This window comes from Alexandromys fortis, unplaced genomic scaffold (assembly GCF_014885135.2).
Source record: "Alexandromys fortis isolate MF-2015 unplaced genomic scaffold, M_Fortis_MF-2015_v1.1 scaffold_3, whole genome shotgun sequence".
Taxonomy (NCBI): Eukaryota; Metazoa; Chordata; class Mammalia; order Rodentia; family Cricetidae; genus Alexandromys; species Alexandromys fortis.
In genome coordinates, this window is record NW_026067909.1 from 16,600,664 (window position 1) to 16,626,640 (window position 25,977).

Sequence of the window (25,977 nt, forward strand, 5' to 3'; positions counted from 1 at the left end):
GTCAGCCGCAGGAGGGAACATGGCGACTAATGGGGTTTATTTTGGGGCTGAGATCGTTAGGGACCTCACACCCGCCCCCGGCAGCCGGATGGCGAAGAGGAGAGGGAGAAGAAGAGAGAGGGTGGGGTGGGGGAGGGCTGGGCGAGGGAGCCTACATCTCAGGCTCCCACTCTCCTGCTTCTCTCACCTACTCTCTGTCCTTCTCTGTCCATCTGTCTCTCTGCCTCCTTCCTCCTCTGGCTGTCAACTCTCCCCATCCCCCCCATGTTTGCCTCCTCCTTTCTGGGCAGGATTCCAGGCCTTTGGGCGTTGGCACCCAGGTACCCTTGCCTGAGGGTGGAAACAAGGATCCCTGGACAAACCAGGAAGATTCCCAGGGGGCTGGGAAAGGACGGAGGGGCTGGCGTTGGCAAGGTGCCAGAGATGAGCATGAGTCACAGCTGCCCACAGCCCTGCTCATCTTCCCGCCATCACTTGAGACTCCCTCTTGCCTCTGATGCTTGGCTCTGGTCCCAAAGAAGCACTTGGGAGAAGTTGAGCTGGTCAAAAGCAGGTCTCAGGTCCTTCCTGCACAGGGCATTCTTGCTGTCTGGGTCTTTTTGAAGCCTTTCTCTGCTCACACCCTGTGTTACCTGTATTGCTGTAATTAAAGCTAGGCTTCTGTCTGTGTGCGTGTATGTGCACAGGTTCTCACTTGAGCATCCGGAATTACAGGGTTGGTGGCTCCCATGGGCTTCATCGCTGAAGCCTTGTGCCCTGACCCTGGTATCCTCAGGCTCTGGCCCCATTCAACCACAGGAACCTGCTGACGTTTCTTCTCCATTTCCTTCTCTCTGCAGCTGGGACCACATACATCTTTGGGAAGGGGGGGGCGCTCATCACCTACACGTGGCCCCCGAATGACCGGCCCAGCACGAGGATGGACCGCCTGGCTGTGGGCTTCAGCACCCATCAGCGGAGCGCCGTACTGGTGCGAGTGGACAGCGCCTCCGGCCTTGGGGACTACCTGCAGCTGCACATTGTAAGGACCTGGGCCCAGCCCCTCTCCTTGCCACCCAGCTCCGCTGTTGATGCCACTTCATATCTGTCCCTCATGGGGAGCACTTAGGGTCCTACTCACCCATTTCTTGAAGTTCTTTTGAGACTCAGTCCCTTCCTGGTCACTCAAGAGTCACCCATCTGATATACACACCAGCTGTGTCTCCCAGCCATCCAAGGTGTCTGTGAGCTCCCCAGACACCTACTACTGTAACCTGCAGAAATGTGCTCATCTTTAGGGTGTCTCTGGGCTGCTTCTGTTCACTGTACCCCAGCCTGTCCCTCTCCTCCCTCACACCTCTCTGTCCCTTTTTGCCTTTTTGCCTTGACTTGGAATCCCACCCCTGCCTTTACCTTACCTGCGACCTCTGTTCCATGACCTTTGCATTCCCAGCAGACCCTTGACCAGGTCTTTCCCACAGATTCTGCTCATGTTCCTTCCTCACTGGTCTCCCAGCTGAGCCCCACACCCCATTAGTCTATAGTCAGTTTATCCCTTTTCCTTTCTTACTCTGTGTACCTTACACTTCTCCCCATGACCTCTGACCCTGCCCCACACCCTTCCCTGTGATCTCTGACCGTGTTTCACACCCTACTCTGTGACCTCTGATGGCACCCCATTCCCTTCCCTGTGACCTCTGGCCCTGTCCATACCTTTCTCTGTGACCTCTTACCCTGTCCCACACCCTACCTTGTGACCTCTGACCTTGTCTCACACCCTTCCCCGTGACCTCTGGCCCTGCTTTACACCCTTCCCTGTGACCTCTGACCTCACCCCATACCCTTCCCTGTGACCTCTGACCCCACCCCCATACCCTTCCCTGTGACCTCTGGCCCTAACCCACTCCCCTGTGACCTCTGGCCCTGTCCCACTCCTTTGTGACCTCTGACCCTGTCCCACTCCCCTGTGACCTCTGGCCCTGTCTCACTCCCCTGTGACCTCTGGCCCTACCCCACACTCTTCCCTGTGACCTCTGACCTGCCTTATACCTTTCCTGTGACCTTTGACCTTGTCAGATTTCATTTCTGAGTTTAACCTCTCCTTCACCTCTTCCTCCTCCAAGGTCTTAAGTCCCAGACCCTGACTTCAGTCTCCATCTCTGTACTGGGCTCCTTTCTCCCTCACCTTCCTGTTTGCATCCCACTTGCTGGCCCTGGCCAGAGCCCTGAGCTTTGAGGGTAGGACAGGCTGACGAGGCTCTGTGCCAGTTGGGGAGCCCTGGGAAGAATTGGGAGGGCAGAGGAAAAACAGAGAAGGAGGCTAGTTCCTCACCTGAGTAAGGATGGCCCCTCCCACACAACAGCTCTCCAGGTGGAGGTCTGCACCCCTCCTCCAATACTGGGCTGTGAAGGGAGAAGACCCAGGGGAAGGCATCCTGGAAGCAAGCATGGCTGGTGGCAGTGGCAAGTGACAGGCGAGGTTCCCAGGAGGGAAGGGCGTGGAGGAAAGCATAGGGAGTGGGCTGGAGCCAGGGTTGGGAAGAGGCCTCAAACCTGTGGGCAGCAGGGCCATGGTGGGTATGTAGCTGTTGTGACGAGAGAGATGGCTGTGAGTCGAGGTGACCAGGGTGTCCCTGGGCCAGTGGTCCCTGGCAGAATGTGGCTTATGCATTTACCGTTCTTCAGGGAGTGGAGTTTGCTGTAGCCTCAGTAGCCGATCTGTGTGGTGCCACATGGTTTCCTTGAGTTGTCTGTTTGAGCTAGTCCTCTCTCCAGTCTGTGAGGGCGTGTGTGGCTTTGGAGTTGATGGCATGAGTGAGTTTGAAGCCCAGTACATTCTCTTTCTTTGCTCTGTGTCTATGCAAGTCCCTGCAGCTCTCTGAGCCTCAGTTTCCCCAGGTGTGTGGGACACTGAGAGGGCAGAGGCTTAATTAGGTCACATGTGTGATGTGCTCCCTGCACTTAGGAGACCTGCAGCGTCCTGGTCACCTGCGACTAGCCACCTGGGCAGTGTGTGCGAGTCTGGGCTTGCAGGGTTAGGGGATGATGCGTCCTCCCAGAGCAGGAAGGGCAGGAAGTCTGTGAGGTGAGATGTCCTTCTTCTTTCCCTCAAGCCTCCCCTGGTGCAGGGCTGTGAGGGAGGCAGCTAGGCCTAGGTGCTGCAGAGGATGGGGGAGGATGCTGAGAAGGGTGGAGGTCCCAGGAGAGGCTGGCAGTGAGGGGGAGTTGGGTACCAGATGGGCTCCGAGCCCCTTGGGGGCAGCCCCAAGCCCCCTCCTCCCCCAGTGACACATCAGCTCCCACCATGGCGTCGTTAGCAGTTCTCAGAGAGTGGGGAGGCGGCAGCAAAATAAGAGAAAAGCAATTTGACGTTTCTAATAAAGCGTCGCTCCACTTTGCCAAATTAATTTTGACTCCCATAATTATTTGCTGTAGGAGCGGCCGCGTTCTCCCCACCGCCGCCTAATGAGGTAATTGGGGAATTAGGAATTAATGACTTTAACAGAAGTGACAACTGACTTCACATCGGAAGCAGCTCTGGGGAGCTGCCTCTCCCCCGGAGTGCACAGCTCCAAGCTTGGCTGCCTCCTAGGAAACCCAGGTGTCCTGCCTTCCAGCTCCTCTAGCCAGCCCTCTGCCAGTCCAACTCCCAGTCTGCCAGCGCCCTTGACCATTGTCGCTGCCCAGGCGGGGCCTCGTGAGGGGGAGGAGCCCTCAGAGACATCCAAGGGGCTGATACTATTCTGGGTGGTATCATTCCTAACAATAGTAACCAGGAGGCTTGGCTGTTCCCTTGCCTGTGTGGGGAGCAGATGATGATCGCGTTTCCCTGGGGATGTTGTCGGTCTGTGGGTGGTGCATGGGCGGGGCTTGCTAAGGCTGTTCGGCAAGGCCGCCTCAGTTTCCTTACTTTACCTCCTTGGAGGTGGATGACAGTGTGTGTGCACATGTGTGTGCATACAGGTGTGTGTGGCTTGTTACCGATCTTAGGATGGGGAGAACTGAACCCCACAAGTGGGAAATAGATAGCCATGGGGACCATAGCTGCATACCCTGGTCTTCAACTCTGTCCTGCCCCTCAGCCCAGCCCTCACCTGGCTGTGCCTTCCCTACCCGCACCCCCAGGCTTTCAGCTCTCTTTAGATGTAGCTGACAACCAAAGGGTTTTCTTGCTCAGGCTGGAATGGGGTCTTTCACTGTGTTCGTATACTAGACTGGGTCCTTGAGAGTGCTCCAGGGGCCGGAAGGAGCCTCCACCTCCTTGTCCTGTGGGAGGAGGGTCAGGAGCTGATTCTTGCTGTGTTCATGATGGCTGCTGGGAGGTATAGGGGATTAGCTTAGGGCTTAGTGGGCCTTCCACCGGTGTGGTGAGACACCGTGGACCTGAAGGCAGGATAGCCTTAGCATCTCTCATGCTGCACCCCTCAGCTCTGAAAGAGTGTCTTCCAGACTAGTAGACTAGAGACAAGAGCAAGGGTTTTGGAGGCGGGCCAGCTGGGATTCAGATGCTGGGTCCTCTCTTGTGAGCTGAGACTGAGACAGTCCTTAAGCCCAGCCTTAGTTTCTTCCCGGGTAAAATGTGACTCTGCAGGTTCCCCCAGGGCTACTGTGTGTGCTCTTGTGGACTCAGCAAAACCCCTCCTCTCACTTTAGCACCACTGGCCAAATTATTGTGGGTTGGACCCCAGGTGGCCTCTCCAGGGTTTTCTGTGTGTCTGGTTCCTGAGGTTGCGGGCTCTTTGCTTCCTTTCTGCAGGCCTTAGTCTTTATTTGTCTTCTGCCTGCTCCCTCAAGCCCCCAGTCCCACCCCAACACCCCAAGACCTTCCTTTAATAAAGCTGGCATAACTCTATGACTCGCTTTTCTTCCCTTGCCCCTCACCCGCTTCCAGAGTCTAGGCTACCCCGATTCCATAGCTGCTGAGGTCAGAGGTCAGTCTTGGTACCAGACTGGGGTCTGGGGGTTCATCCTGGCCTCCGAGACTGTGAACCCTCCTATTGTGATGTCTTAGGGAGGCCTCCACCTCCTTGTCGTCCCCATGTGGACTCTAGGGGCCCTTGCATAGCATAGGTGCTCAGGACACATCTCCAAATATTCTGGATGAGCCTGAGGGCAAGAGACAGGGGACTTGTGGAAAGGGCTCCATGACGGGTTCCCTAGGGAGTGGAAAGGGCTCCATGACGGGTTCTGCAGCCCTAGGGAATGGAAAGGGCTCCATGATGGGTTCTGCAGCCCTAGGGAGTGGAAAGGGATCCGTATAAGGCTGTTGAGAGAGGGGTTTGGGAACTCTCTGTAGAGTTGTACAGGAATAGATATTGGCCTCCTCCCCATTGCTGACCTCTCCCTCCCCGTCCCCAGGACCAGGGCACTGTTGGGGTGATTTTTAATGTGGGCACCGACGACATTACCATTGATGAGCCCAACGCCATCGTGAGTGACGGCAAATATCACGTGGTGCGATTTACTCGAAGTGGTGGCAATGCCACCCTGCAGGTGGACAGCTGGCCAGTCAACGAACGGTACCCAGCAGGTAGGTGGCACAGATCCGCTGCGGAGAAAGAGCGGCAACAAGGTGGTACAGGGTGGGGTCAGGCAGCCTCTGAGTGGAATGCTGTGGGGCGTGGCTAAGTGGAGAGGCTTGGGGGGGGGGAAAGGGCGTGGCTATGGAAACGATTGGGTGAAATCCAGGTGGGGGCGTGGCTAAGAAAAAAGAGATGTGAGGGTCCAGAGGTAAGCTGGTGATTTGGGGGGAGGATATTATTTGGGTGAGGTTGCAAGGTCAGAATCCAGCTTGAGAATGGGCAGAGAAGACAAAGGAGGGTAGAATTAGGGGATGTCTGATACCATTGAGGAAAGGTAGATTTAGAAAAGAGGGCAGGGTGGAAACGGTGAGATCCATGCAGAAGTCTAGGAGAGAGATTCACAAGTTAATAAACACATCTTGGCAGGAGGCAAACCATTCCCCAGAACAGAACCAGACAAAGACCCAAAGTCAACCTCTGGAGATGCTGGAGAGAAGAGATGCCTAGAGACAGGATCCCAGTGTTTCAGGCAGTAAGGGGTCACGGTGGAAGGGAGAGAGAAAAGACAGAGTTCAAAGGAGGGTCAGACACCTTCAGTAGCCATCACAGGCAACACAGAAGGGTGCCAGGATCTGTGCCTGGCCTGGGAACCCAGAGATGAAGACACAGAGAGACTTAGTTCCTAGAACCACAGTGGTGGTCAAGGACAAATCAAGGTCTTAGGAACCCAGGGGAGGGAGGAGGATGAGGCCATGGGGTGGGGGTTGGAAGCACAGGAGGGAGCCTTAGGGTGAGAGGAAGCCAGAGGAGGAGTGATGGAGGGTTCTGGAAATAGTCACAGAGACATCTGCAGAGATGGAGGCAGCTCCAGGATTGATGCAGAGAGATGCGGAGATGCTGACACAGACTCAGCTAGGGAGAGAAGAGGTGGACAGAGCCCTGCAAGAGGCAGACCAAGAGGGAGGGAGGGAGGGAGGGAGGAACACTGCAGGGAGAAGGCCAGGGACTCAGAGCTGTGCATGCCTGCTGCCTGTCACACAGGACCCCACTGAGTAGCAGGATGACCACCTGTGACCTCCATTGTCCTCGCCAGAGTGACAGACATGAGCAGGACAAACCCTCAGGCTCACTCATGCTAAAACACAGAAGCCAGTACAGACAGGCTCAGGACTCACAGTCCCTTGAGATAAGAACTCCCCACATCCTCCTAGCAAACAGAGGCTGACATACTTGTAGGTCAGCCTGATATTCAGATGACCTCAGACATTCAGACAGTGACATGGATCCACAAGAAAACAGTTCTGTAGCGGGATGCTCGTCTACCCCAAAACCCTGGGTGTGTGTGGGGTCTGACATGCTAACTCTCCCACATAGGCCTGTGCTCCCTGTTCTCCTAGCCACAGCAGACCTTGACAGCCTAGGGCATCAGAGTTCTCTCTGTCTCAGGGGAACAGGTCCAGTCCTTTGTAATAGTGAAGACATTGGCCTGTGCTGGACGGGGTATGAAGAGTTCACCACGCCCAGTCAGGCCTTATGCCCAGAGGATCACCTCAGCAGGCCAGAGCCTAGGAGGGAGGCATGCTATCTGCTCTCCTCTGCCAGAGCCCCTGGATAGGGATAGGGAAAGGTGTATGTCACTCCTTTCTTGCAAATCTGGGTATCTTTTAATCTTTTTGGGGATGGGGGCAGGTGCTCTTTACATAGCCCTGGGGGTCCTGGAACTCACTATATAGACCAGACTGGCCTGGAATTTACAGAGTGCCTCCTGAGTGCTGGGATTAAAGGGGTGTGCCACCACTACCAGCTAAATCTGGGTCTCATGAGGGTTTGGTTGCTCCTGTGTGCACTGTGAAGGTAGCTCCTAAATTATTACGGAGGCCACTACAGCACTGAGGTGTGACCCCACACCTATCTTGTTTGTTTGAGATAGGGTCTCACTCTGTAGCCCTGGCTGGCCTAGAATTTGCTATGAAGACCAGGTTGGCCTTGAACTCACAGAGAGAAACCCACTGGTGTCTGCCCTTAGAGTATTGGGATTAAAGGTGTGCACCACTATACCTGGCCTCCCACAGCCTCTGGGTTCTGGTTCAGTGGAACCTGAGATCTAATACTGGATCTCTATTGGTAGATAACATGACCTGGGCCAAGTCATGTAACCTCTCTGAGTCTATAGGGAAGGCAGGGTCCATTGCCCCAAAGCTCTTAAGGGTGCATCCTGCATGTGCACGTGAGCATAAGCATAGGTAGTCCAGAGAGCTAGTCATAAGCAGGTATAGGCCTGCCTGTAGCCATGTGGTGCAGACAGGAGGAATGCCCCTGCCTCAGCACGAGTGGTTTAAATAAATGGAGTGGCCATATTTTCAAAGGAAATCATGTCCCTGTCCACTGTGGTAGGTTCACGGAGAAACACTGAAAGGCACGTCGACAAGCCCCTTCCACATAGGTGTGCATGCATACTCTCTCTCTTTCTCTCTCTCTCTCTCCCTCTCTCTCTCTCTCCCTCCCTCCCTCCCTCCCTCCCTCCCTCCCTCCCTCCCTCTCTCTCTCTCTCTCTCTCCTTTCCTGTCTCAGGGGTAGGAGAGTGGAAAGAACAGGTGGGTATCCAGATGGGGAGACAAGGATGGAGAAGGGCGGAGCTAAAACTGGGGGAAGGAGTTTGAAGGAGAAAGGCTGAGGAGCTGGCAGGGCCTGCCGATGAGGGAGAGAAATGTGGCCAAGGCTGGGGTCAGAGGATGGAGAGGGGCGGAGCCTGGCTTGCACAGAGCCTGACTATATTGAAGCGGGACTGAGATGAAGACGACAGCAGGGGTAAAGGCCAGGGCAGAGCAGGGAACAGGCGATGGCCAAGGAGAGCAACAGGAGATGGGATGAGAGGGCTGTGGGGAAAGGGGGGTTCAGTCTGGGTGAGGCTTAGCAGATACCAGCAGTGAGGTCCTGAATCTGTAGAGAACCTAGCGATCGCACCCATGCACACATGAACCCCAGTGGGAGAACTTGCGAAGGTGTTCTTGAAGCTGCTGGTCCAGGATGTAGGCGAGAGCAGGGGAGAGTTCAAGCACCTAGCTCCCCGTCTCCGCATGGCCTTTCACCCCACCGCCTGTGGGCACCCCCAGCCCTGCTTTGTAGCAGCAACCAGGCGTGCAGGGATCCGGGACCAGGTGAGCAGGCAGAAGCAGCTTGCAGGGAGAAAAGGAGGAGGTCTGGGGTGAGGGGACAGAGACCAAGGAGGAAGGGTATGGTTGGCCAGGGGTGTAGAAGGAGGTGGGAACCGGTGATGGGGCAGCTGGGAGCTGAGTCCAGGAGATAATGGGAGCTGGCAATGACTTTGAGAAGTGGTTTAAGGCTCAGTGAAATGAGTGTGCCGGGCACCCCCTTAAATGCTGCATAAACCCTGCTTAACCCACCCCTCCCACGTCTAAACCACCCTGTAAACGCAGTAACCAGCTGGACCGCCCCCTAACTTAAACCTGCTAAACGCCCCGCCCCTACCCCACCACCCCTCTTTGGGGTGGTGAAGGAAGTGGGCTCAGCCTCAACAGCTTGACTAGATAAACTTGTTTAACCTCTGACCTTCCAGCTGCGGGGGTTTTCTTTCTTTGTTTGTTCTTTTTTTCCTTTTCCTTTCTGCTTCCTTTTCCTTTTCTTGGTTGTCCCTCTCCTTTGGGTTACTCTCGCCCCCAAGGGTGGGGCCGGCTCTGGTGGAGCCTAGGGAGGGGGCCCCTGGGAGAGGAGGGGCCCAGCATTCTCCCTGCCTCCCTCCTTGCTGTTGGATGTGGCTGCTTGCTGGGGTCTCCTGAGAACTGCATAATTAACGTTCTAAAGCCTTTGGACTGCGCTGCCTGAGAAACCTACTGTCTTTCTAAACTTTTCCAAGGAAACTTTGATAACGAGCGCCTGGCGATTGCTAGACAGAGAATCCCCTACCGGCTTGGTCGAGTAGTAGATGAGTGGCTGCTCGACAAAGGTAATTAACCAGAATTAATTAATTAATTAACTAACTAACTAACTTTAAAAACACTATCTTAAAGGTGCAGAGCTCTCTCCCCCGCCCCTTCGCTCCTTTGTCGTGCCCATCCCCAAGGGAAGGGACTGTTGTCCGGGCAGGATGCTCCCTTCTGCCCCCTGCGCTCTGGTGCTGAGAGGTGGTTTGGGAATAGGGAAGAGACAGCCTGGTGTCTTCCTAGACTGGCCCTTGAAAGATGGCGGTGCCCTCGGCACGTGCTGAGCTATGACTTCGGCAGCAGGAGGGGACACAGGCTAGAAAGCCGGGTCCCTCTGGCCAATTTCACCTAAGGGATTTAGTAAGGGGCCACGGGACACCTAAAGGTGGGAAGGGTTTGGGAAGCAAGGAAGGCTCAGCAGGCGATCCTGAGGGGAAAGGACGAGCTGGAGCCTCTAAGGCCTTGGTCTCAGGCCCCTTAGAAGTAGTTCAGTCTGAAGGGAGAAAGGGGAGGCGCAGCGCTCTCTTAGGGATTCTTTGACATTCCTGCCGCTGGCCTGCTGAGAAGACAGAGTGGGTCCCTAAGAGGCCCTTGAGTGGCAAGTGAGGTACTGCTATGTGAGAGGGGAAGGCTTCTTGTCACCAGGGGAAGTTGGGGGCCAAGGGCATAGCAGTGTTATTCCTGTTGGAGGAGGGGCGAGCTCTGTACCTCTAAGGCTAAACTCTAGTGGGGAGCAGAAGTACTAAACCACCACTTAACCAGCTGATAACTGTGCTCTAAATGTCCATGGGACTTTTCCCAATAAAATCCCCCAAAGTAAATTCCAGCCCCTGAACCCATGGGGCCTAAACACGCTGATAACCAGATGTGATAAACCCACAGCAGGACACAAAAGTTAAAGGGACTGTAACAGACATGGCTAAAACCTGCACCCCCCAGCCGCACTGGGCTGCTCTCTCCAGCGGGGCGAACTTTAACCCTTTGAGGCATTCATGACAGGTGGGGGCAGAGGCCTTGGCCTCCTCTCCTTTATCCACCCTCCCCTCCTAGAATCAGAAAGGCCAAGGGAGGAGCCTGGGCTGAGGCTGGAACAACTGTGGTACCCACCCCCCCAGGTAGGTAGGGAGAGCTGTTGGAGAAGAAGATGACTTGGGGGGCCCTGGAGAAGGGAGGAGCTCCTTGGCCTTACTAGTGGCAACCACACCTTCTCCTTAAGCCTATGTTTAGTTGACTCTTCTAGAAGAGAAGGAGGAGCTCACTCTTGGCCCAGTACTGACCCTGTGAGCCTAGCTCCCTCCTTGGTCTTGGTTCAGCCCACTTCATCTGCACCGTGAGAAGAAGGCATAGGCTGTTCCAGTTTGGGTTGCATGGTCTTGGAGGGGATATTTTCTTGTCAGTTGCTGGGATACAGTAGGGGCTCAATAAATGTTTATGGGATGGCTCCACTTTCCACTTCTGGGACATCTGGAGCAGCAGATCCAGGGGGTGTAATAAAGAGACCTGCAGCCCAGCAGGTTCGACTTCCAGAAGTCCATGTGGACATTAGTTTTGTAAAGGCTCTGAGAAGACTTTCTGGGAAGGCATTCATTTCACGGAGAACTCATCGGGCCCCTAGGACCCTTCTCCCCTTTGTTCTCATTAGAATTCTTAGGCAGCAGCTTCTGCCTGTGTGGGCTGGGCTCCATCATATGTAAGGAAGCATGGCTGTTGGAGGGGGCATCTCTACTTGAGGCTGAAGGAGGAGGGTGCTGGGGGAGGAGAGTCTGAGTAAGGGGGTTGTGGAGACACTAATGACATCCTTGGTTGGACAGACGTTTGGGAGTCCTGGAGAGCCTGTTTCTAAAGAGAGTATGGGTCACACGTTGGACTGTCTCAGCCCAGGTTTGGGGGGCAGGGGTCACAGGTTTCTAACTCTAAACAGATCTCTAACGAGGCACTAACCTGAGGCTAACAAGGGTTAAGGCAGGCCTTAAATGAAAGCAGCTGAAGGTCCGTGGGAGCGCGGGGCACAGTTGTACTCCATCTGCCCCCTCCCCAATAACACCAAAACCAAAGTTTTAAAATCTAAACTTAAAAATAATAAATATCTTTTCTAAAAAAAAAAAAAAACAAACAAACCAAACCAACAAACTCAGAGGGTTAAACTGACCCCCCCAGGTTCACTAAAACCAAAGCAAGCAGCCAAGCTCCCTGCAGGGGCCATTCAGAGGCATATAACACTGCCAAGTGCAAGGCCGGGTTGAAGTTGGAGCAGTTATATTGGCTGTCAGCAAGCCAAGCAAGGTCCCTTTAACATTTTCCTTTTCTGGGCTTGCACGTCCATACTGGGGGAAGGGCTGTGCTCCCCAGGGCCTGCCCCAGGGCAGTGGCTTGGCAGGAGAGGCTAGACAGCCTGACCAGCCATCACAGGGCACTATGGGTGAACCAGCCCGGAGCAGACCCACACTCTCTGTCCCCCATCTTGTTGCTTCTTCTGCTCACACTTACCAAGTCTACCTTGGCCTGGCAGGACTCCCTCCTGTCTCTGTCTTGGTTGCCATGGTCTACTGCTTTGGAGGACACCATGGCTTGGGGCTGGACATTGGGTGGGATGTTTGGGAGAGCAGACAGAGAAGCCGGGGTGGAACTAAAGGATAAGGAAAAGGGGTGCTAGCCCCGGGGAGGGATCAGAAAGGGGGGCAGGTGCAGGTGGAGAGGCATGTACATGGTGGGAACAGGGGGTGACCAGGCTCCCTTTCCTAGCCCATGTGTGTCCTGGCGACCCTCTCCTGTGGGGGTCCCACGTGACCAGGCTAGGGGCTCTGGTTAACAAGGACTTTCCCTTGGTTGTCTGCCTCTTCCTCATTCCTCCCCCATCTGCGTGCTGGCTCCCTCCTGGCTTCCACCTCCTCCCCCTGCTCTCTCCACTCTCCCATCCCTTCCTGGCCTACCTGGACTGCCTGCCTCTCCTCTGTCTGCTCCTCCCACCCCATCCTCAACCCCCAGGACGCCAGCTGACCATCTTCAACAGCCAGGCTGCCATCAAGATTGGGGGCCGGGATCAGGGCCGCCCCTTCCAGGGCCAGGTGTCCGGCCTCTACTACAATGGGCTCAAGGTACTGGCGCTGGCCGCCGAGAGCGACCCCAACGTGCGGACCGAAGGCCACCTACGCCTAGTAGGAGAGGGGCCGTCCGTGCTGCTCAGTGCGGAGACCACTGCCACCACCCTGCTGGCTGACATGGCCACCACCATCATGGAGACCACCACCACCATGGCCACCACCACCACTCGCCGGGGCCGCTCCCCCACAATGAGGGACAGCACCACCCAGGTGAGACCCCTTCAAGGGGCTTTGGAAGTGGGATGGTTCTGGAGACAGCTCCTTCTGACCTTCTTGTCATGGTGATGGTTCAGGAGAAGAAGGTCCTCACATGGTAATCAGTGATACTGGCCATACAGGGGTGACCACTGTTTCTAGGGGGTCCAGAATTGAGGGCAGTTGACGGAGAAGCCCATACATCCTAGCCTGAGAAGGGAAATCTGCATGCAGATCGAGGGAATAGTGAAGAGGGTGACCATTCCAGAGCTTAGTGGGCCAACTGGAGTTGGATGGTGGCATCTTGGGCCGAGATGACACACTGGAGTGGTGACATGCAGTCTCCCAGGGCAGAGGCTGGTAGAGGCTAGGAGCAGCCTCTGCCTCTGCTGGAGTCTCTCTTGGGTGACACAGGCCAAGACTAAGTCCTTGGCCTTCACATATCTTCTACACGTGACTTGGAGCGAGAACCAAGCACCTCAACTGGCTAGGCCTCTGCCTCCTCCCTGGAGTGTGTGCTCTGAATGGCCGTGTAGAGTTCCTTGTGCCTTATCTACACACACAGCCATCGGCAGTTCAGGAGCTCCCTGGATCTGGTTGGAGTTTAGAGGGGGCCACACCAAGGACACAAGGCTCTGAGCAGCAGCCAGGTCTGGTTTTCTGGGTGTATGGGACTGCCCAGCAGCTAGGTTCCCTATCTGTCACCAATGCCTGTGCTGAGTACTGGTTATGGAGGGCTTGTACCTGTCACAGTGACCTAGCTGAGCCACCTCAACTCCATAGTGCTTCCGTCTCCCCTCCCCAAGTCACTGCTTTGGCTGTTGAGCCTGCAGGCCCAGAAGAATCTTGGGGTGTCCATGAGGATATTTCTCCCCACTCCAGTCTGTTTTCAGCTTCCCCTAGGGTTAGGATTGCTGGGTTCTAGGCTCTTCTTTCTTTCCAGTCTGTCTTGTAGAGACCCTGGGCTAGGCTGGGTAGGAGAGAGAGACAATCTATAAGGCTCCTCTGTCTTCGGTGCCCAGAGATCTGGGGGATCTGAATGCCCAGGGACTTTTCTCTAGGGAGTGGAGAGCCCTAAGAGGAAGGCCTAGGCTCCCCTGGACTGGCTGCCTGCCCACCCAGGCCTTCCAAATCACATCTGATCTTAATAGAAGAGGGTAGGCAGACCAGCTGTGTGGGAAAGAGAGTGGATAACCCCAGAGAGATACTGGGGCCGGTGGAAAGAAAGGGGGAAAGGAGGCAGCAGGGAATAAGAGTCCATGATTTGTCCTTGGGCAAGGGCTGTTGGTCTGAAGTTGAAGCTAGGGAGCAGTAGGATGGGGCTCTCTCACCCTGGGTCTTGACCTCCACCCTGGCGTAGTCTCCCAGCCTCCCTTCCTCCTTGGACTTTGGGTCTCCCTCTGTGGCTCTCTTTCCTACCCCCCCCCCCCAGCTTCCCTTCCCTTCCTCCTCAGGCTCACTCATCTCAGGGATCCTCTTTCTTTGCAATCAGAAGGAGAGAAAATGCTGACAAAGTCGACTCCTGTTGTCATGGCAACCATAGCCCTAATTATTGTGCGGAGCCTGGTTCTCTCTGTGGAAGGGGGTTGGGAAAGATGAGAAGTGATGGGGAAGCTGGAGATGGGGAACCCTCCAGTCTCTGATCCCCCGTCTCTGTGCCATGGCCCTGCCCCAAGCACCCTGGACCCTGGGTATACACCGAGCAGCCCAAGTGTGATCCCATCCCCCGCCTCCCCGGTGTAAAGGACTTAACACATGTCTGATCCTTGAGGGCCATGGGGACCACAAAGTTGGCTCTGTTTAGCATCCTTTAGCATGGGAAATTGAGAGGCTAAGTCACAAGTGATGAGAGGACTGGGCTTGGCTTTGGGCTTCTTTTCTGTGCTGCCCTCCAACCCTGGGAAGCAGTTGTGGGATCTGCTCACCCACTGGAACCCTCTGTTTCCCTATTCCTCCCCTTATCCCCCCAGAACACAGATGACCTCCTGGTGGCCTCGGCTGAGTGTCCAAGCGATGATGAGGACCTGGAGGAGTGTGAGCCTAGTACTGGTGAGTGCCTTTCCCCCCTCCCCTGCCCCGGGCCCCTGCGACGCTGCTGGGGAGGGGGGCGACTGTCTGCCACCTGGCCCCAGCCCAGGGTGTGCTGCAGGCTTTAGCTCTCTCCTGCAGTCCCTTTGTAACTCAGAAGACCCCAGGTCCCTCACATGCCCTCTAACAAGGTGCCTTTTGGTGTCCCATCCTTGGGGATAGTGAAGTCTTTAGCTGGGCTCCTAGGGGTGGAGAGCCAAGAGGAATTGGGAAAAAAGAGGGAGATGTGGTTGTAGAAACATGAGGAACTGCAACTCCCATTAGTTCTGGAATGGGAGGTGAGGAACTACAATTCCCACCAGCCTTCAGGTCCAGAACCACAACTCCCATCAGCCCTGAAGATTGGCGCTCTCTTGGCCATTCATTGAGGTCTCTGTTGGCGCTCCCTTGACCTCCTGCTCAGCCTCAGGGACTTACCTGGTGTTCTTGAAAGGGTTCCCAGGTTGTCAGGCCAAGGTGGGCAGTTGCTCCATGGAACCTCTGTATCGGGGCCAGAAATACAGTTCCCCTGGGGAGAGCCTAGCTTGAGGTGGATACAGGAGAACAAGCTGTGGGAAGGGCTTCCTGAGCAGTGGTGACACAGGACTCTGCAAGGCTACAGCGACAGAGAGAAGCTGAGCAAGTTGGGGTGGGGGTGCTTTGCATGCTGGCTGAGAGCATGAGAGTCGGGTGGCCTGGTGGTTGTTGGGCTGCTCATCTGAGCAGGTTGGCAGTGGCCGAGCATTGGGGGATGGGCACTGGGGGCCGAGAGCAAGACTGGAGAAGGACTGACTGAATGTGGCTGGTGGGAGCTTCCCGTCGGGGAGCACAGGCCTTGGCTACAGCCTGGATGAGCCCTTGGGAGTAGAGGGGACACCCACATCTCATGCTTGGCTTCCCAGAGACTTCTCTACACTACCTTGCCATGGTTGTATCTGGGCTAGAAGTTTCAGCAAGGCTGGGGTAGGTGCATGCAGGGATGGAGAAGGCTGTGAATCCGACCTGGAGTCAGGGATCTGGAGGGCCTATCAGCTCCAGAAGAGACACTGAAGCCGAGGGCAGGCTGCCACCCAGTTAGAGTGTGGGTAGATAGGGAACAGTCATAGACAGTGGAGCCTTGGGGTCCTGGTCACAGAGCAGGCGTGGAGACCTCCATACCCACAGGCTGATGCCCTTCCCTGTATCTCTCTTGTCCCCAGTAGTCCAGAGCTGAGTGGGGCTGTTCTGTGGTCCTGCACCAGGGGCACTTGTGGGAAGTGTCAGCTTCTGGGCAGGAAAGCCTCTCTGTCCACAGCTCAGGGCCTGTGCTTCTGGGAGCAGATGCTCTCCTCTGCAGGAGGCCCCTCTGCTGGGAGCCACCCCTCTCCTCCTCTACACAGCAGACCCTTGGGCATGAGGCCTGTCCACAGCACCGCCCAGCACTGTCTAACCCATCAAAGCCATGGACAGTGACTGGGGATTCCTACAGCCGGCTTTGCCGTAAATGGCTACAAGGAATGACCTGTGAGAATTCTGGGTAGGGAATGCCATGGGGAAGGGGTGCAGCCTCACCTTTCCTTCTGGGACACAAGCTCTGTGACGATATATTTCTGCTCTACCTCAACTATGCGCGCGCGCGCGCACACACACACACACACACACACACACACACACACACACACGGCTGGCCAGGGCCATACCCGGAGGGTCTGATGCCCCAGCCCAGAGTCTATCTAGGAGCTTGGGCGTGACCTATAATATGCTCTGCTCTCTGCTGTCCTGAGTTATTTCAGGCTCTGTTAGAATAAGAGGGTATGGTGGTCCTGAAGGGTCATCTGCTCCAAGTCAGGGCTCCCAGAAATCACTGACCACTGTGCCATTCTTCTGTAAAAAGAGCCACCGTGTAAGGGGAAGGTAATGGAGGCGAAGGAGGACTGGAGACTGGGAGTGGGGAGGGCTGGTGTGTGGCCCGGCTTTGAAAATAAGCCCTGATGGCAGCAGCGCTGAGTGGTCCTCGGAGTGCCCAGGGCACTCACCTACATCATAATAATCCATAGCTCTGGAATGCCCACTGTCCTCATCTCCCCATGGGAAGCCAGGCAGGGACCAAGATGACTTCGGGGTGCCCTGGCTGGCCTGGACCATGTTCCCCCACCTCTCATCCTGGCTTCTCCAATCAGAGTCCACTTTGGGGCCCCAGGATAAGGAAGCTTCTGTAGAGCACCAGGAGCTTGGCTAGTGACAGGCTGCTCAGGGTCTGACCCTAGGGTGTCTCTCCTCCCCGCTTCCAGATCTTCATCCCTGGGTGGGCGTGTGGACCATGGGGCCATCCCTGTTTGGCCTGTCCACCTCCCATCCCTTCCGTTCACTCAGCCCCTCCACAGACTCCGAGTCCTGTTCTTTCCCTGCCTAGTGAGCCTGTCATCTAGTGCATTCTTTCTCTCAAGGCTGGAGGGTCAGTCACACGAGTATTGTTAGAATTTTCCCTAGCGGGAGTTCCTTTAAGAAAGGACACACACCCACAGTTGGTAATATGGCATACCATGCTTGCTGGCCCAGATGTCCTAGCCTATACATTATATTTCCAGCCTGGCCCCTGCAGGACTATGGACTTTGTACTCCTGAAACAGGAAGAACATAAAGACTTATATCCACAGAGGCATAAATCCATATGCACACACATGTGCTCTAACCAGGGGAACACACATACACTCATATATACACAATCACACACATGGTCTGGAAGATCACATATAGCTACACACACACACACACACACACACACACACACACACACACACACTATGTAAAGTGCAAACCATTTACACCCAGATCAACAGAGGCACATAGATGCTTAGATCCAAAGAGTCATGTGCATGCCCACATAGATGCCCTGAGAAGTCCAGAGAAACACAAAGCTGTATAGTGTACACAGTCCCGTGAAGCATGCTGTGTACCAGAGGCACTGAGTGTCTCATGTGTATGTGTAGAGCTTCCTGAACACCCAGAGCTGCCTCCCAGCTGCTGGCCTGCTCAGCCCCAGAGAGTCACACCTGCACGTGCGCAGCTGCACCAAGGCATCCACACTCAGGGCTGTGTGGAAACACACGCTGAGACCCACAGAGGCAGCTCTCACATGCTCACATCTGCCCATGCATAAGACGTGCTCTGAGGCAGCAAATCTCAGACATGTGCACTCGGGGCACGCACTGCATGTTCAGACCTGTGTGTGCACACTCACCTGACTCTCAGAGTACATGCCTTGTGACATGTCCTTGAACTCACGGCCGGACATCCATGCTCAGCTCACAAAGGCATTTATCTGTGGACCTAGCCACCTGTGTAACACTTGCTCACATATGTGTGCAGACCACAGTCCCACATACACGTTCGGACTCCCAGATGTTCACGTATTTCCTAACCACAGACACAGCATTCGTGTTTAGGCATGGAGCACCCTCATGGAAGCATGCACACACATGTCTTCTTCCACAGAAGTGCCCTTCATGTCTGTGTGCACAGGTGTCATATTTCTGTCCACGGGTACTCAGCAAAATGCAAATGTCCACCCGTGGAGGGAGGTACTCATGGACCCACATGTTTGTCCCCGCAGAAGGGGCCTCTACACACCAAGGTGTGAATATGTAGTAAGACCAAAAGAGCACGGGTTTGTGTTGTCAGAGGGGGCGCCAGTACTCAGATCTCAGAAGTCTTTCCTGCGTATGTACACATTTGTTCGTCCTCATAGACCTGCACCCTCACACTGTCCTCAAGAGAGAGGACCTTGAGAAGCACATCCATACATGCACACACACACACACACACACACACACATTTAGACTGAGACTCTGTGAAGCATATGTACACACACACACTCAGTCTCACAGATATGTACATGTGTATATATTCTCCATAGAGACACACATGTTTGATATACACAAGTATGTCCATATTCACCCAGACCCCCAAAGGGGCACACACACACATGCACCCACCCACGGACCTGAAATGGCCCACACAAATACTCACAGACACAGGTGTATCTGCTCAGTGGTGCGCATATAGCGGCCCACAGATGAGCGCACACTTATTTGCAGACCCGTATGGCATCTGCACACTCAGACCCAGTGTCTGCTGTGTGTTCCTTCCCAGGGGTGTGTACACAGCCATCCAGACGCACAAGGACACACCTACATGCCCAGGGTCATCCAGTTTTGTAGACATGCACATGCGCTTAGGGGCATGTGCCTAGGAGAGTGGAAACAGACATTCCTATGTGTACAGGTTCACATGTGCCAGAAGAACACCAGTGCCATGCCTTTACCCTACACACACCTCTCCTTAGTGCCACCCACCCAGGAACGAGACCCTCAGAGGCATATGCAGGCCTCATCACACAGGCACACGGAAGCACGTGTCTGGATTCCTAGGAGCGTCCAGAGTGGCACTCGTTGGTATAATGGACACTCCACAACCTCAGAGGTTTAACAGAGACCTGTAGTCTCTTTCCCGTGAGTTGTGAACAATGCTTCTGACTGATGGGAGCTGTTCTAGTAATGACTCAGGGCCTCATCTCCTTCCATCTTGTGTCTGTGTCATCTTTACATCATGGCTTCTCAAGGTGCAGGAATGAGCAAGGGATCAGAAGCGGGAGGCTTCCATGGACTGGGCCCAGAGAGGCTCTTCCCGCCCACATTGTGTTCCAAACCCGTAGCTCAGTCCTGGAGCTACAGCTGAGCTTCCGAGATGGCCCAGAAGCCACCACCTTATTGTGCTCCTATGTAGAAGCACATACAAGTTTGAGGACCAGCTAGAGAATGTTTCACCCAAATCTAGCCTGTCTGGTCACCAAGAATCTATTTCATGTCTCAGAATGTCCTCTACTCCCACTCCAAGAATGACAAAAGTCTTATGCCAAGAGGTTGTTCGTAGGGGATGGTGGCTTTCTCTGATCCACCCAGACCTGCCTCCTCTGGTCTCTAGACTATGAACTGAAGTGAATATTTATCTCACTTCTTCCAACACACCCCTAAAGTACAATGGTTCTGCAGAGGTAGCCCCTACAACACAAGCTCATTCACAAAAGAAAAGAGGTTGGGTGTCATGGGGAGCACCTGTAGTTTTAGCACTTGGGGAGTGGAGGCAACAGGATGGTAAATTCAAGGTCAACTTGGAGTATATAGCAGGACCTTGCCCACTGCCACCTCCAAAAGGAGGTAAGACTAATGAAAGCTGGGCAGCACATGGTGGTGTCAGGGTCGTATTCATGCACAGAGCACACATGCCTCAGCACAGGGGAGGAAACCCATGCTTTGCTGGGCCGGCAGGCTTTCGGCTGCTGCTCTGCCAGGCAGAATGTACCCATCCTTATCCTCCATGGCCTTTCACGGGTTTGGGGAGAGATGTTCTCCTTGGCTGTGTGTAAGTGCAGACATCCCACACTAGCTTAGAGGCTTAGTCACGGCAGCCACACCACAGCCCTAATCTCTATCCACCCCCATGTCTTCTCTTGTTTCTCTGCTCCTACCTTCGTCATAGTGCCATGACTGTCTTGAGGACACTTTAAATGGTAGGTGGGGCGACCACTCCTACACTGGGCAGAAAAGACCCTCACTCCTTGAGAAGGTCTCTCTCATCGGCCCCTGAGCCCCTTTCCGTCTTTACTCCTGTGTGGGACTGGGAGCAATGGCTCTTCTGACCTCTGCAGGAGTCACATGTCGAGACTGGCATCTTCTTTCCCTCCGAGCCTGCAGGATAGCCAATTCTTGTTTAAGTTGATGTGGTACCATGTTGCCAGAAGAGGAACGTTAGAGCTGGCAATCCTGGGCCCTGCCCTCATACTTTCCCTTAGCACCTCAGCCTGGCAGGTTGGTACAGCAACGTTTGTACCAAATCTGCCACAGTGGCATGCGGGTTTTTATCTTTCCTGCCTCCTATCCTTTCCCTGAATTGTCACTTGAATGCCATGGCATTTTGTTACCCTGACATTCATTTCGGGGGCCAAAGTCTGTCTATAAGGTAATATTTGTCCCTATAATAGATAAGCCCTGAACCTCAGTGGTTAATGCAGGAGAACTTTCTCACACAGGTCTACCCTCCCTGGGCTTGGCCCAGAAGGCACAGTAGGAACCCACATTCCCTCCATCTGTGGCACCTAGTGTGGAGGATGGAACACCGAAGACTGTTAGGGACAAAGAACTAATACTTAGCAATTGGGCCATTCTCAGTAGTTAGGGATGCTGGGAAATGTAGTCTAGATGTCAAGGTTCAGAAGGAATATTTATTTTATGGGGTAGTAAACTGCTTGTGCTCAGAGCCACGCCGTTTTACTTGCATATTCTGAGAGACACATCCACATGGCGTGTACACAAAACCCATGCCTCAGGCTTGCAGGCAGCAGGCATAGAGATCCATTCACATGGACACGTCTGCTCACACGCACTGACACACACACAGGTGTCTCCAATTCATGAAGGTTGATGTGCTTAGGAGTTTATGCTCGTGGATGTAGAAACGCACGCGGATCTTCGTAGGGGGTATGCATCTGAGAGTGTGTGTTCGCATACATGCGCACATACCCTCCCATTGAGTGGCTTGTACTCTCTGACCCTGAAGCCACTCTGGCCCCGCCCTTGCCATGCTGGCGTTGCAGGTGCGGAGGGATATCATCCTTCAGGCTACAGCCCACAGTGGCATACTTCTCTGCTAAACAGGTGAGTAGGGACGGAATCTAGCCAGTGCTCTGCTTGCTTGGCAGTGTATCCTGGGCCCGATGTGGGCTGTGTCCACCCAGAGGAGAGTGGCCATGTGACTTGCCAAGATATGGACCTACAGAGCTGTGTCTATGTGTGTGGGGGGGCTGCATTTTCTCCTAATCCCCTGAAATGCTGACCTTGCCCCTCATAGCTTGGGAAGGGCCCTCAGCACTGGTAGATGAGGTCTCAGCCACCAGAAGACTTAGCCTGGGGCATCCTGAACCTCAGATTCAGATTCTTCTGTGGGGGTAGACATATCTTGATTGGATAGAAATTGGGGTTCATAGGTAGATTTTTTTTTTAGACAGGGTTCCACATTGTAGCCGAGGCTGGCCTCAAACTCATGGACTCATGGTGATCCTCCTGCCTCAGCCTCCCGAGTAATGGAACTAACAGGTATGAGCCACTGCCCAGAGCTTTATGGGTAGAGTTCTCATTCAGGCTCCTGTGTCTTGAAGGCTGAAAGGCCTCAGCTTACTTTGTGTAAGAGCCTGTAAAGGGGAGCGTTGAGACAGAAGAGCTGCTTGGGAATGGCTGCTGGCGTCCCATCAGAACGGAATTCTCTAGCAAGTGGGCTCAATGCGCGTTGAAATTCCATTTCCTTGGTATAAGAAGAGCAGAGGGCCAGTGGGTTGCAGCTCTGATAAGCATGCACTACTGCAGCTGCCAGAAGTGAGAGAGGCTGCCTGCCGTCCATGTCAGTCTGAGGCTTCAGGGGCCACAGTCTTCTGTTGGTCTCCCAGTGATGCAGGGCTGATCAACAGCATCATGAGTCACCCCGAGTGTTGCTCTTGCTCAAAAGCTCAGTGGAGGGCCAGCAGTGGGACCATCCCAGTGAGAAGCCTCTGAGACATCCTCCCTCGCTCAGACCTTGATTCCTCCCCAGGGTGAGCTTTCTTGATCTCTCTGGGACCAGTGCCCCAGAGAAGCCCATACATTGACTCCAGTGCCTCATAATCTGGTCAGGTTCCGTGAGGGCGATGTGGGAAAGCCATGTGAGGGTCTCTGTGGCCTGTCGCTTTGGAGAAGGTTTGTGTGACGGTACCGTGCACACAGGGGAAGTCGTGTCGGAGAAAGACGCTGCTGTGCTAAGAGCACTGGTAGAATCATGGGAGATACGGCCACAAACCATGGAGAGAGAAAAGCTGGGAGAGTCCCAAGGGAACGGAGACTGAGCCAGGGGAGGCCATGGGGCCTGGAGGAGGGAGATCTAGAAAGCCCGTGTGTCCCAAGAAATAGTGAATTGGGGGTAAGTGGTTGTGGGAGTGCCACAGGCTGGGCAGGAGATGTGTGGTCCAGGCCCTCATCCAGTAGGAGGCGACAGGTTGGTAAAGAGCCAAGATCTGTGTCCTGGCCATTCTAATGAGCTGCACTCTAGGGAGGAGTAATGACCCTTCCCTGTGTCCCTAGCAATGGCCAGTCCGTTGGGGATCAGAAGCCATGCTAGGGAAAGGCTTGACCCTGGAGTTCCTAAGGTAACTCAGTCTCAGATGGGAAAGGTGGAAGGCCAGGCCTGGGGGAGGAAACCAAGCTGAGGGCAGGGAGGAAGCAGCAGCATGCCTAGCTCTCAGCTGTGCCTGTTGCCCAAGATGGCGGAGCAGGAGGTTGTGTGTGAAGCTCAGCTCAGCACGTAAAAGGCACTCCCTGCTTTCCACGTACCCGGTTCATCTCAGAGGGACTGCCAGGGGACTGGGCATTCACTTCCCCTCCAAGAGCAGAAGGACCTCAGCTCCATGCCAGGCCTGCTCCTGGCTGCTAATGAGACTGACAGATGGGACCCAGGCCTTTGGGCCTTCCCTGAAAGAAGTCAAACCTGAGCCTCCAGGAGCAGTGGCCGTCTAGGAGTCAGCCTGGAAGCCGAGGCATGGGCTGGATTCTGAGCATGTGTGAGCTCTCCGTAGGGGAGCCTGTTCTAATAGAAGACAAAGGTTGGGAGACAGCAGGTAGTGTGAGCAGAGAGGGCCCGGATGAGCAGGAGAACCTGCTGTGATCAGGCCCATGACATCACTACTTGAAGGGCCAGGAGCTTTCCTGTGCGCTGAATTTGCCCTTGTGCAGGGATGCAGATGCTGGGAATGGGAGGAACAAGGGAATGGAGGGTTGCACTAAGTTCCCACATAGATTGCAAGGACCTATTGGGCCAGGCCTTGATCGGTCTAATGATCAGCGCTTTAGGGAAGGACATGTCCCTCGCACAGGACTGACATTTCACTGGGTCTCCAGTGATGGCCAGCTGGTTGAGGTTCATAAGCCAGGTCAGGGTTAGTTTTGACCCGGAATTCCCCCAGCCTTTAGTGGCTCAGACTACGATGGAAAAGGTAGAAGACAGAGCTGATAGAGGTAGGAGCCAGACCAGTGGACGGGAATGAGGCATTGCTAGGCTTTTCCTGGACCTGGCTGCCCAGAACTTGCCACGTTCTTGAAGATGACCTTGAACTCCCGATCTTCCTACCTCCACCTCCAGAGTGCCGGAATCACAAGCACGTGCCACCATGCATGGCAATATTCTAGCTTTCTAGGTGAGGACTGGGGCCCAGTGGGAGTGGGACTTGTCTATAGTTACACAGGAATTCAGTTGGCGCTCACGTAGCCTTCGGGCTGGGTTCTCAGATGAGCAACCTTGCCAGCCCTTGGAGGTGTGGGAGTGATGGTCCAGGCTGTTTTGGTCCCCTTCCTGGCCCTGGAAGTCACAGAAGGGACCGGCTAATTTGTTCATCCTCCTTACTTGGAGGCTCCACTCTCTCCAGGCCTCGGTGTCCCCATTCACTAGAAGCTGGGGTTGAGGGCTGGGGTGACTTAGTGGTAGAGCCAGAGTCCTTTACTGGCATGCATGAGGTCCTGGCTTCCATCAGTGGAGCTGGACAGTCCGGCTGCTCGCAGCATTCTCCTGGTTGCACATTTCATTATGGCTAAGTCTGTGGAGGCCTAGGAGCTCTGGAGCTTTGAACTTCGAGCTGCGAGGAGCCTGATGGGAAGTGCAGCTTGGGAAGCTGGGCAAGCATTCTGCTTCAGTGACAGGGTTTGGCTGTGAGATTGATGGAGCTGCTGGTGGGAAGGGCCAGCAGAGGGAATGAGAAGTGGAGCCGGCCTGAAGGCTGGGGTAGGCAGAGCAGAGACATCTCTGGATGTGAGGCTTGGCCTGGCCGCAGGATCTGCTAGTGGAAGCCCTGGGAAGATTACCTCAGAGGGTGGAGGATTGTGGGTGCAGACACCAAGTGAAGTTCTCAGGTAGGGATGGGGTGTAGGTTGAGCCAGAGGTAAAGCCAGAGAGGAAATCTTCAACTCCATTCCTGAGAAGCCCAGAGGCAATTTTCAAAGCCAGAGTTTGAGCCCTCCTTCCAGCCTAGTACTGACCCAGCTTCTTCTGTCTACCAGAGGTCAGAAGCTTGCAGCACTTCGGTTAGTGAAGAGGTGCAGGAGGCTGATGGGAGTTGTAGTTATTGACCCAGAGACCGATGGGAGTTGTAGTTTATGCCCCTAAAGGGCTAGTGGAAGCTATAGTTCCCACCCGTGGGGAGCTGATGGGAATTGCAGTTTCTGTCCAGGGTACTCGAGTTTTCAGACTTAAAGGGAAGACTTACCCAGCACCAGCCCTTCCCCACTAGTTACCCTGGGCCCTATTTTAGCCAGCTTGCCCCTCCCAGATGGCTGTGTATGTATTTTCTTTTATTTTTTTTGCTTTCTTCTTCTTTCCGTTGTTTCATTATTGTTTTAACAATAATAAGAGGGCCAGAGGCAGTCATAACCTGGCCAGGTTCTGGCGGTCCATGGGGGTTCTGGGGAGGGGGTGGGGGGAAGTCAGTGGGGGTCAGAGGTGGAGGGTGAAGAAAGTGGAGCTTTAGGTTTAGCTCAGACATCATGTGATGCCCCCCCCCACTCCCAGTCCTCCCCACCTCCATGTTTCTTCTGAACTCACCACCTCCCAGAACCCGATGGAACAACCCCCAGCTTCAATGTGCCTGATCCTCCCTGCCTACTGTCCCACACATGCATTCCCGTTCAAAGTCTCCTCTCCTATGGCCCATGGAAATTAGCTCCAAGGCCCTGCCCATGGCCAGCCCCCTCCCCAAGAACTCACACCCACATAGGCCTGCCACCTTCCCTCCTTGCCATGCCCCCCTACTGACCCCTCCTTATCCCACGATGACACTTCCCCTGCCCTAGCCTGCACTGTGCGAGTTTCAGCCTTGTGTTTAGTGAGGGGGAAGAGGGCTCGAGAGAGGGAGGAGAGCGAGTTTTCTGGAGGAAGCAGGCTGTCCAGGGAGTAAATCAGGGAGGGAGATGCCAAACAGATAGACAGAAAACGTTGTACGGAAAAGTTGTTTTTTCTTATTTTTTTTCGGGAGAACCCGCTTACACAGCTCTGTTTGTAATTTTTTTCTTCATGCTAAAATCACACGGCCTATTTGTTGATGTAAGTTGCCTGAATTCCGTGGTA

At 54.5% G+C, this 25,977-nt stretch overlaps 1 protein-coding gene across 3 annotated transcripts in view; it reads left to right on the plus strand.

Annotated features, from left to right (window-relative positions):
• Nrxn2 (neurexin 2) overlaps positions 1-25,977 on the plus strand; it is a 112,417-nt gene that overhangs the window by 84,544 nt on the left and 1,896 nt on the right. For 2 of the 3 annotated variants that reach the window (XM_050136628.1, XM_050136626.1), the window contains 5 exons: positions 840-1,021; positions 5,338-5,509; positions 9,376-9,465; positions 12,428-12,753; positions 14,709-14,787. In XM_050136628.1, coding sequence (XP_049992585.1) covers positions 840-1,021; positions 5,338-5,509; positions 9,376-9,465; positions 12,428-12,753; positions 14,709-14,787 — 849 coding nt within the window. The remainder of the gene's footprint in view (positions 1-839; positions 1,022-5,337; positions 5,510-9,375; positions 9,466-12,427; positions 12,754-14,708; positions 14,788-25,977) is intronic. The other variant, XM_050136627.1, reaches the window with a different exon arrangement.